Source organism: Octodon degus, unplaced genomic scaffold (genome assembly GCF_000260255.1).
Source record: "Octodon degus isolate 3935 unplaced genomic scaffold, OctDeg1.0 scaffold00322, whole genome shotgun sequence".
Taxonomy (NCBI): Eukaryota; Metazoa; Chordata; class Mammalia; order Rodentia; family Octodontidae; genus Octodon; species Octodon degus.
In genome coordinates this window covers 1,036,962-1,048,484 of record NW_004524898.1, presented here as the reverse complement: position 1 = coordinate 1,048,484, position 11,523 = coordinate 1,036,962, and the positions used below count along the sequence as shown (strand labels likewise).

At 51.5% G+C, this 11,523-nt stretch overlaps 2 protein-coding genes and 1 pseudogene across 2 annotated transcripts in view; all 3 read right to left on the bottom strand.

Moving 5' to 3' along the window:
* Positions 1 to 464, bottom strand: part of Rnf225 (ring finger protein 225) — a 1,114-nt gene extending 650 nt beyond the window's left edge. The window contains exon 1 of the mRNA XM_012513115.1: positions 4 to 464. Within this exon, the coding sequence (XP_012368569.1) occupies positions 4 to 464 (461 nt within the window). The remainder of the gene's footprint in view (positions 1 to 3) is intronic.
* Positions 465 to 1,100: 636 nt separating this feature from the next.
* On the bottom strand, positions 1,101 to 6,520 carry Rps5 (ribosomal protein S5). The gene is made up of 6 exons (XM_004647734.2): positions 6,449 to 6,520; positions 5,659 to 5,767; positions 2,138 to 2,347; positions 1,915 to 2,043; positions 1,275 to 1,373; positions 1,101 to 1,203 (listed from the first exon to the last, which is right to left on the bottom strand). The coding sequence occupies exons 2-6, from the start codon at positions 5,764 to 5,766 to the stop codon at positions 1,135 to 1,137; spliced, it is 615 nt and encodes a 204-aa protein (XP_004647791.1). The 5' UTR covers position 5,767; positions 6,449 to 6,520; the 3' UTR covers positions 1,101 to 1,134.
* Positions 6,521 to 10,597: 4,077 nt separating this feature from the next.
* Positions 10,598 to 11,227, bottom strand: LOC101593063 (annotated as a pseudogene).
* Between the last annotated feature and the right edge of the window lie 296 nt (positions 11,228 to 11,523).

The following is an 11,523-nucleotide window of genomic DNA, read 5'->3' as shown; positions in this document are numbered from 1 at the left end:
GGCGGCGCGGCGCGGCCTTTGCGCGGCCCCGGGGGCGCGGGCGCACGCACGTACAGCAGCCCACGGCGCCTGTCGAAGCGCACCGAGTCTCCTCGGGGAGCGGAGGCGCGCACCTCCCGGGGAAGCAGCGCAGCAGGGGTGGGCAGAGCCGGGAGCCCGCGGCGGGGGGCGAAGCGCGTGGCAGCACGACACACTGGGCAGGACACCGTGTCGCCGCCACCTGCCGTGGCCAGGGACAGCCGTGCCAGGCACTCAAGGCAGAAGACGTGGCCGCAGTCCAGCCGCTTGGGCAGCTTGAAAGCACCATCGAAGGGTGACACACAGATGAGGCACTCGGTGGGGGACGCAGGGGACAGCATGGGCCCGGTGCCGGGGCTGCCCTCTCCCTCCTCCCCAGCCTCATCCTCCGTGCCTTCCGGGGAGGTCCGCGAGCGGCGAAGCCAGGGTGGCCGAGGGCAGGGCATGGGGACCACCTGCAGGGATGGGCAGAAGCCAGCTAAGACGAAGGCACCCGGGGTAAGCTTGGGAAGATCGTTAGCGGGGCAGACCGGGAGCCAAAGCCCAGGGAGCCAGGCCATCAGATGGCTGCTAGCAGGAGTTTGCGACCCAGTCCACCTGCCACACCACCCCCAAGACCGTCCAATACCTAGAGATGCTTCCAGTCTGCAGTCTGTTCTGTTGTGAACCTGCCGGGGACCAGCTGAGGCCAGGTATGACAGTGCCCCTCCCTGGGGTGGGGGCCACCCCCTTCCCACACCCGTGGAACCCGTTGGGCCACCCTCCCTCCCCGCCCAGGGTGAGCAGCAGGCTGACTCTGGCGGGGGCGACTGCAGGGTGGTGATGAGGAGGGCAGAAGCAGCCCACCTGTCCAGGAGGGGAACCCCAGGGAAGGTGCAGCGAAGCCAGCAGACACGAGCCTGTTTTCTTCACCTAAGGACAGTGCCAAGGGACGGCCTCAAGAGCACTCCAAAGCCCCACACAGAGCACGCCAAGGTGTCAGGCCCCCAGATGTGCAGGTGGCCCCATCCTGTGTTTCCAGTGCCTGGTGCACCTTCAGCCCCCCAACACAACACAACACAACACAACACATGACAGGGCTGCTTGTGAGCAGTTTATTGGGCAGCAGCTGAGAGCTCAGCGGTTGGACTTGGCCACACGCTCTAGTTCATCCTTCTTCTTGATGGCATAGGAGTTGGAAGAGCCCTGCAAGGAGACCGAAGTGAGCTGTGTGCTTGGGCAACCCCCACACCCACTTCCACACGCACCCCACCCACCTTGGCAGCATTGATGAGCTCATCGGCCAGGCACTCGGCAATGGTCTTGATGTTCCGGAAGGCAGCCTCCCGTGCACCCGTGCACAGCAGCCAGATGGCCTGCAGAGCACAGCAGAAGGCTCAGCATGGTGACTAAGCACGGTCTGGACTACCCCCAAACCTAAGAAGGGGGTAATATCCTGCTAGATGGAGCGCTCCCTGCTGCCACCCCCAGGTGCGCCACCAAGATTGGAAAGATCAGTCTTGCTCTTGTAAATACATTTAAAAAACCCCCAACAAACCAAAAAAAAAACCAACCTCACTGACTCATTTTATCATTTTGTGGTCTTGGGGATTGAACCCAGGAACCAAGCATGTTAGAGAAGCACTCCCCACTGAGCTACATGCCCAGAAAGTCTTGCTCACGCGGTCCAAGAAGGATACTCCCATCAGTGCCCCCCAAAAAGAGACCGAGCTGTGGGAAGGAAGGAGTTGGAGCTGGGATGGCACAGGGTGGGAATCCAGGAGGCTTTCCTGGAGGAAGTGAGACTCTAGGTAAGGTGTGTAAGAGGATGGATGAGCCTGCCTGCCTGGATGGGACTCCACCCAGCTCTTGGGGCTGGCTATTCCTGCCCTGCCACCGCACAGGCCCCAGACCCACCTGATTCACCCGGCGCAGTGGGGACACATCTACTGCCTGCCGTCTCACTGTCCCTGCTCTTCCAATGCGCGTAGAGTCCTCCCGAGGGCCACTGTTGATGATGGCATTTACCAGGACCTGAAGAGGATTCTGGGAGAGAAGAGGCCATGAGCACCTGACACACTGATGTGTGTGCTGAGCTTGGCATGTATCACTGCCCAGCGCCTTGGCCCCAGAGCACTACCTCGCCGGTGAGTAGGTGGATGATCTCGAAGGCATGCTTGACAATGCGCACAGTCATGAGCTTCTTGCCGTTGTTGCGGCCATGCATCATCATGGAGTTGGTGAGCCGCTCCACGATGGGGCACTGTGCCTTGCGGAACCGCTTGGCAGCATAGCGCCCGGCGCTGTGGGGCAGGTACTTGGCGTATTTTTCTTTCACTGCAATGTAATCCTGGGGGGGGGGGGGGTGAGGGGACCGTACAGTCAGGAGCAGGATGGGCTCTACCAGACCGAGCAGCTCTCACGGAAGCACCAGCTACTCATAACCGCACTCTGCCAGCTAGGGGATACAAACAGGAGCCCACTTGCCAAGTCACTATAGAGGAAGCAATGTGACTTTGGGTTTTACAGGGTTGCTCCCCAAACTACACTGACTACAGTATCTACTACACAATGTTTAGCACCACCCTCCATTTTTATTTCTGCAGTACTCAGGATTGCACCCAGGGCCTTCCCCAGAGCTTTATCACCAGCCCTAAAAAAATTTGTATTTTTGAGAGGACCTTCTAGTTCAGGCTGGCCTTTTTTTTTTTTTTTTTTTTTTTTTGCAGAACCAGGGATTGAACTCAGGCCCTTGTGCTTGCCAGGGAAGCATTTATTCCACTGAGCCATCTCCCCAGCCCCTTCAGGCTGGTCTTGATTCACAGTGATTTTCCTGCTTTAGTCTCCCATGTATGTACTGGGATTACTAGCATCAGCATGTCTGGTGACTCCTTAAAATTTTTTGAGCTAGGGTCTCACTAATTTTCCCAGGCTGGGCCCGAACTTAGCTTTGGTCCAAAGTCAATAGGATTGCAGGCTTGTGTGTGACTGGCACCTTCAATTTTGACAACTTAAGTGATTCTACATATTGTGGAATGTCTCCTGCAGAGAGGAACCACCACCCTATACTGAAAACTATTCTACAAGCATCTAGGGGTCAGGGAGATGGCTCAGTGGAATAAGAGCTTCCCTGGCAAGCGCAAGGGCCTGAGTTCAATCCCCGGTTCCACAAAAAAAAAAAAAAAAAAAAAAAAAAAAAAAAAAAAAAAAAAAAAAGAAAAGAAAAAAGCACCGTATCTACAAGCATCTAGGAAAACGCCAAAATGTTAACCTTGAAGGTGTAGGGGGAAAAACAAAAAACAAAAACACAAAACAAAAAAACACGGGGGCTGGGGAGATAGCTCAGATAGCATAACCACCTACCTGGCAAGCCCAAGGCCCTGAGTTTGATTTCCAGTACAAAAAAACAAGCCCCCCGCAACAAACCCTCACAAATTGGGCATGGTGGGGGCCCGGGAGATGGCTCTCAGTAGAATAAGCACTTGCGTGGCAAGCACAAGGGCCTGAGTTCCATCCCCAGTTCTGCAAAAAACACACAAAAAACCAAGTTGGGCATGGTGCTGCATGCTTTTAATCTCAGCAGTCTGGAAGGCTTAGGCAGGATGAAGCCCAGCCCGGCAACTTGACAAAACTCTGCCCCCACCCCCTCAAAGACCAAAGACTTCCCCAAACAAACCCATGTAAGACAAATAAATGATATTCAGGATGCAAAATAGGCCTGAATTATGAACCAGAAAGGAGCTAATGGTGAGACACACCTATTAATTCCAGCATTTGGGAAGTGAGCCAAGAGGATCTGGACTACACAGTGTGATTAAGGCCAGTCTGAACTACATAGTATACTGAGAGCCTGTTATCAACTGGGGAAAAAAAGTAAATATGTAAGTCCAGTTTCTATTTCTTTATATAAAAAAGAAGTTACAAGGGTCAGTGAGATAGTTCAGCAGACTAAGTGCCTGCTTAGGCAAGTGCAGGACCAGGGTTTGATTCCCTGCATAGCATGCTGCGCGGGCCCCAATTGGGACCCAGTCTGGGTATGGTGGTGCACGCCTATAATCCCAGCACTAGGGAAGCTGGGGCAGGAGGATCCTTGCGAGTTAAGGCCAGCTTGAACTGCATAGTGCGACCTGTCTCAAAAACAAAACAAGGGGCTGGAGAGATGGCTCAGTGGTCTAAAGCACCTACTTGAAACAAGCTTGGCAAAGCACAGGGACCGTGGTTCGATCCCCAGCACCACATGCCAGCCAGCCCCACCCCCTGGTGGGCTGAGCTGGCCACACACACACACACACACACAATAAATGTAATAAATAAAAATAAATATTAAAAAAACAAAACAAAACAAAAAATACAAACTATAACATTAATAAAGAGAGGGGCAATAAAAGCTGTAGTTCCTAAAGTCCACAAAATTCATGAAATTCTGGAAGGAAGAAAAGTTCATGTATAAATGAGTATGGGAGCAAGAATAAAGCATGGAGTTAGGTGTGGTGACACATTTGTAATCCCAGCACTAAGGGAAGCTGATGCAAAATTGTCAGCTGGGAGACTAGGCTGGGCTACAAAATGAGTTCAAGGCCAGCCTGAACTGCAGAGTGAGCCTATCTCCAAAAGGATCGGGGATGTAGCTCAGTGCACAGAACCTGTCCCCAGAAGCACTCACACTGATTCCAAATTTTATAAACCCAGTTATCAAGACTACTATTGGCATAAGGACAGTCATGCAGACCAATGTGATAGAACTGAAAATTCAGAAATAAACTCATCCATTCACAGGCAGGCAATTATCTTTACAAGGTGCCAAGATCACTCAATTGATTAGTGCTGGATAATGTGTTATCCATCGGGAAAATAATGTTGGCTGTTACTTTGAAATGGATTTCATTTTTTAAAATTTATTTATTTAATTTAATTTATTTATTTGTGTGTGGCCAGCTCAGCCCACCAGGGGGCGGGGCTGGCTGGGGGATTGAACTGCGGTCCCTGTGCTTTGCTAAGCTTGTTCTAAGTAGGTGCTTTAGACCACTGAGCCATCTCACCAGCCCCTGAAATAGATTTTATTCCAGTGAGCTCAGAATGTGCTATACCAGTGCTACCCAGGCCTGAAACATTGAATATTTTCCTACAGCAAAGTTAAACCTGACACAGAAGAGTACATGGAATGGCAAACACCTGAAGAAACTATCTCATGACAAAACTGCAGACATCCTTGAGCTAAATGTTAAAAAGAATGGATAGTAGGTAGGTGTTGTGGAACATAACTGTAATCCCAGCATATGCAGGCTGAGGTTGGAGATCAAAAATTTGGAAATGGGCTGGTGAGATGGCTCAGTGGTCTAAAGCACCTACTTAGAACAAGCGTCACAAAAAAGCACAGGGACCACGGTTCAATCCCCCAGCACCACATGCCAGCCAGCCCCGCCCCCTGGTGGACTGAGCTGGCCACACACACATACTTTATAAAAAAAAAAAAAAAATTGGAAACAGTCTGAAAATCCCACCACAAAAATAGCAAAGAGGGAAGGCTCTAAGTAAGTTCTGAGTAGTGGATGGGGGCAGATGTGGATGTGGACGCCCAGCCATCTTCCTTTTCCTGTTATGCTTCCTTCTGTTGACTTCGGGGGCAACTCTGAAGCAGGAAGACCATCACATCCCACTTACCTGCAGGGAAATGTCGTTGATCTGTACATCATCAGTGCTCCACTTCCCAAAGAGTTTGATATCAGGGGTCTCGGCCACTGCCGGTGCAGCTACCTCCCACTCACTCATCCTAGAGGGGATGAGGGAAGGGAGAAACGGTCAGAGTCCAGGCCGCACATGCCCACCTCTACTAAGCAGACACCATTTGTGACAAGAGGAGCGAGTGGAGGGAACGTCTCTCCCGGCGCTTGGAAAAGCACTCAGCTGTAAGCAACATGTCTCATTTCAGGTCCTGAGCCGCAGAGGACCCGGTGATCGCCTGGTCAGCAAGTGCCACGCAGAACTCGCTATAACGCCCCGCAGGTGACGCCAATACCCAGACATCACACTGGCCAGGAACCAAATCCTAGGCACGAAAACGTCGTGCTCGAACGGCCTCGCGAGAAAAGCAGCTCTACACGCGGCTCTCTCGCCGCGCAGTGGCCCTCCAGCACGGCACCGGACCCAGCGTGTGGTGGACGAAGCAAGGTTCGTCCCAACACTAGGGGCTGCTACTGAGGAGAAAACGTGGGCGTTACTTCCCGTTCGGAAGCCCGAACTCAGCTGCGGAGCCGCGCGGAGCGGCAGAGCTGCGAGACGGCCGCGTACAGGCAGCCGGGGGACCTCGGTCCGCGCCCTCTCCGGCGCACCGTTTTTCCGGAAGAGGCAAGGCCCGGAGCGGGAAAGCTCCGGCTCCCGTGTCCGCCACGGCCCCCCCAGAGATTTGCTCTCCCTAGCGAGCCGCGAAGCTTCCAGCCCTCCTCAGTCTCACCTGAGGGTGCAGCTGGGTTCTCTCAGCCGCTCGGCGTAGGCCACGCGGCGCCTGAGCAGAGACAGGAAGAGGCCGCGCGCAGCGTGCCGACACCTTTAAGGAGAGCAAAAACTTCCGGGTCAGCGACGACAACGCGCTTACGCACAAGGTCATCAGTGTTTGGCGGGAGCGGATGTTCTGTAAGAAGCACTTGCCCGGCCCTTAAGTCACTGCGCAAGCGCGGAGATGACAGAGAGTCCAATTTCGCCATGTCTAGTAAGGGCAGAAGGCAGGCCCTCACTTTAGACGTAAGCCGCGGACAGCCAATTGCGGCCTCGACCTGGAGCCGTCTCCACAGCAACTTTTTTCTTCGGGGGGGGGGAGGGGGCGCGGCTGCTTGGCGTGCGCGCGCCGCGAGCCTGGGTTGGCGGAGAAGGGCCGAGTGCCAAGGACTGCGCGCCTCTGGTCCTGGGCTCCACCCGTCGCGCCGCTATCCCCAGCTCTGTACAGGCGCCCTACCCGGCGCGCGGGAGGGCCCGGTCTCTCTCTGAGCGGGGACCTCGGAGAGGGGCGGGGTTGTCGGCTGCGACGCTTCTGCGGCGCCGACGATGCCCGACGGGGCCTCCCAGTTCTGCACATCGGCTCCCGGGAGCTCTGGGACAGGCGCCTCTATTTGAGACCGAAGCCTGAAAGGAAGAGAATGGCTGAAACGGGGTGATATCTTCCCTGCACGGGCCTTTCCCCATCCCCAGCGGCGCCAAGAAGTCTGTAAATGGGTTGGGCTGGTGGGGACAAGTCCCCAGTGCCCTCAGGCAGTCGCGCAGCTGTGTTCTGCAGGCCTCAGGCATCCCCTGGGGCCAGCAAGCCTTGGGGCAGCCGGCGGGCCCTCTGTCCCCTAAGCTGCTTCCCCTTTCAGCGGGGAAGTGAGGACCCACTCGCGGGCAAGGCTGGTTTGCACACTTGATAGTGGACATCTTCATAGACGCCCCAAGAGTGACCTGCCAGCTGGCAAAGGGCCGATGGGGGCGTCTTGGGCATGGCCCGTAGAAGGGAGGTGGGGAGCACAGCACAGATTATCCACAAGGCCCCTGGCAGGGCAACGGTCGCCAGCCTTCCCAGGCCTCCAGGAGGTTGAAACGGGACCCAAGATCTTATTCCATATGTCTAGGGCTGCTGGTGTTTTCTTCTGCATTATCAGGGATCCTGGAGGCCCTGTGTGGTCGGTCTCCCTTGGTACTTCTCGTCCACTCTGGCTGACCAGCCCGCGCCCAGCCTCCTCATGTCCTGGAACACACCCAGGCTCTCTCAGGCAGCCACTTCCCTCTCTGCCCCTCCAGCTATAGCTGGTGGCCTTGTGATGATGGCTTCTCTTGGCTCTCAGAGGCGTCTTGGATGTCTGAAAGTCAGCCTAATTTTTAACCAGTTAGGAATGTGTGGAGTGGGCTGTGCCCTGCTGCCTCGTGGATCCAAGCCCAGCCCTACTAAGTCCCAGATGGCCCGTGTACCATCTGCTTAAATGGAATGCCCTCCTGTAGTGGGTTGAATAATGGCCCCAAAAAGGAAATGTCCTTGGTATAATGCCCAGATTTTAAATGTGGCCTTTCTGGAAAAAGGGTTCTTCGCAGATTTTTGTTTGGTTTTGAGACAGCGTCCTGCTATGTAGTCCAGATTGGCTTTGAACTCACTATTTAGCCCAAGCTGGCTTGAAATTCACTGTGATCCTCCTGCTGCAGCCTCTTAAGTGCTGGTATTACAGTTGCAGATATACTTTTTTTGGTACTGGGGATTGAACTCAGGGCCTTATGCTTGCTTGACAGGTGCTTATACCACTGAGTTATCTCCCTAGCCCCAGTTATACTTTAGTTCAGGATGTTAAAATAAGATTATTTTGGATTACCAGGTAATCTTTCTTAAGTCCAAAGACAAGTGTTCTTTATAAGAGAAGATAGAGGGGGCTGGGTAGACAGCTCAGTGGTATAAGCACCTGCCTCACAAGTGCAAGGTCCTGAGTTCAATCCCTGGTACCACACACACACACACACACACACACACACAAAGAGACAGAGAGAGAGAAAGCTAGAGCCAGGTATAGTTGTCTTATCCCAGCACTCTGCGAGACTGAGGTAAGATCACAATTATTATTTAAAAAAATTTTGTTTTTTGGCTCTGCAGATAGTGGCATAAGTGCAAACACAAGGTCCTGAGTTCAATCTCTGGTACCAAAAAGGAAATAAATTAAGTTAATTAATTTTGTCTTTTGAGACAGGGTCTCACTCTCTAGTTCTGGCTGTCCTTAAGCTCAATAGTTTGCCCAGGCTGGCCTTGAATTTACAGTGATTCTCCTACCTCAGCCTTCCAAGTACTGGGCTCACAGGTGCGCACCAGCAGGATCACAAATTTGAATCCCACCTGGAAAACTTGGTGAGACCCTGTCCCCCGCAAGAAGGGTGGGGTAGGGGTGTAGCTCAGTGTGAAGCCCTAGGTTCAGTGCCCAGTACCAAGAAATAAAAAAAAAGGAGGAGGAGGGAGATGGGAGGAAGAAAGAAGGGGAGAGAGAGGGGGAGGGGGAGGAGGAAGAGGAGGGAGAGGAAGGAGGAGAGGAGGGAGAAGGAAACAGACTAGTGATCCCAGAGGAAGGAGAAATTGGAGCCACAAGCTGAAGAACGAGTGCAGAGAGCCACCCAAAGCTGGGAGAAGAAAGGAAGCGTCCTCTAGGGCCTTCAGATGCTTGGAACCTCTGACTTTCTTTTTCCTTTTTAAAAAAAAAAATGATTTGGGTTTCTTTAGGGGGCCGGGGAGATGGCTCAGGGGCCTGAGTTCATTCCCCAGTTCTGAAAAAAAAAAAATTATTTGGAACTTCTGACTTTCTCTGAGAGAATAAACTCATGTTTAAACTGTCAAGTTTGTGGTATTACAATAGCCACAAGAAAGGAATACAGCGGTCCCTCACTTATTGTGGAGGTTACATTCCAGATACCCCCATGATAAGTAAAAAGCAGCTAAGTAGTGACGTTATATTGATTTTTATATATAGGCTTTATGAACCCTTCCCACACTCTTATAAACTTTTCCCACACTTAAAAACACTTCTGATGTTCTTAGCCATTTTCTAAACTTGTAGACCTACATAATTTTAACAACATATATATATATACTGTATGGTACATCATATAGCCATCCACTAAAATACATACTGTAAACTTGCGATTTAATATTTTATTGTTAGAATTAATGTTTTAAACATTTTTATATATTTAAAAAATTTTAGGCAAAGATCATTGAAATCAAATACTATGTATATAAATATGTATATGATACTGTACACTACTGCAAAATCCCATGATATAGCAAAAAATCCACAGTAAATAATTTAGATTAATAGCTTTGCCCACAAAACACTGCTGTTGTATGTTACTGGTCGGTGCTGCAAGAAACGACGAGAAGACCCGATGCATATAGCTTCAGAGGTCTCCCTGAGATAGTCTCTCTCCCAGTGAGCCCCGAGCCTCAGAAGCACCTCACATTTGCTGAGGGCTCAAGGCAGGCTAAGGAGGGTGTATAACTACTTAAGTGAACACAAACTACTTTCTCTAGTGACTTCCCCCATTTGCCTCACACTAGGTCCACACAAATGCTAGCTGATAACACCCCAAGCAAGGGATCAAAGGACAGCGCGCCTGCAGGAGAAGCTGTTATCTGCAGCCTTGGGTCCCAGCTGGCCAGGATTTCTAAGTGACAGACAGCGGCTCTCCCTGGGCTCTGTCTATTGCTCCCTGCTCTCTTGGGACATTAGGCTTTTGTCTCTTTTTACTGTTACATTATAAATTTTATTTACGAAGTTTGATCAATAAGGAGGAAAATAATAAAGCAAAGAGGTACCAGAATCAGGACAGCCACACATATATACACAAGATATGAACAGTACAGACTTGTTTCTAGCAAATTCAATTTTACTCACAACATTTAAAATACAAAGTACATTTCACTCTGTCCAAAAGCTGACAATATTTAGCACCGGGGCAGAAACTATTTTAGCTTCTAATCATGACCTCAATATCCGTGAACAGTAGCAGATGGGAGTCTACACACTTACCACCAATTAACAAAAAATTAACTTTGGAAAGTACTTCCTACATATCAGCAGTTCAAAGATGATTTAAAGGCGTAATATTAAAGCAGGCACGACTTGATGCTGCGGACTGCTCTCCTACAGTGCTTTGTTTTCATCTCCTCCAATGCTGGCTCCAGTTGCTGCACTAAGTGAAGCGGGGTGGCTGGGCCTGTCTGCAGAACTTTGGTGTTGTGATCGCCATTGTGATCAAGGTGCAGCTCGAAAGTCACCGCTGGTTTAATTGCTGCCGGAGACTTCTGCTTGCAAGCTGCACATCTAGTCGCCATTGAGCGCCATGGTAAGGGGGAAGGTCAGGTGCCAGTTCATTTAGAATAGTTCTGATCTCCTTTCTGTTGTCCAGAGAAAGCTGAGGCAATGATTTGTTTAATTCTTCAGAGAATCCCAAAACCAAAACTGTCTTGGAAATCCAGTTCAGATATCATAAGCTTTGAGCTCTCAGTGAGGAGATAGGTTAAGCCTTCCACACCATGCTGGACAGTGTCACTACTCACATTGAGTTTTCTGGTGGCGCCTTCGCAGAGCTTAGCGTTCGACCCTCGCCTCGGGAACTCCATCGAGATGCGCCCGAACTTGGCGACCACCACGCTAGCCACTTGTGGCAGGAAAGCCAGGTGCTCCCAGTGCTCCTCTGACAAGTCCAGCAGCATGTTCTCCGCCGAGCCGATTTCACCCATGGCGCCGAACCCGCCCTCTCAAATCTATATTTCTATACACTGCAAAAGCCGAACCGCGAAATAGCATGGGACTACTGTGTACCCTAGATAACCAAAAAGTACCCTCTGCCATCTTTGGCCTTTGCTTTGTCACTTATTTCTTGGATACAAGGTCTCACTATTCAGACTTATAGTGATCCTCCTGTGTCAGCCTCCCCAGCACAAGGTTTACGGACATGTGCCACCACACCAGCTTTCAGGGCCCATGGTGCGCCCAGGGTTCTAGGGCTGCAGGGCGTGTGGTGTGGGGA

Excerpts from the sequence above, each read along its gene's own strand:
- Rps5 (XM_004647734.2), bottom strand. The coding sequence starts at position 5,766 with ATGAGTGAGTGGGAGGTAGCTGCACCGGCAGTGGCCGAGACCCCTGAT. Across the intron at positions 2,348-5,658 it reads TCAACGACATTTCCCTGCAG|GATTACATTGCAGTGAAAGA; the intron begins GTAAGTGGGATG and ends CCCCCCCCCCAG. Across the intron at positions 1,374-1,914 it reads CACTGCGCCGGGTGAATCAG|GCCATCTGGCTGCTGTGCAC; the intron begins GTGGGTCTGGGG and ends TGTGCTCTGCAG.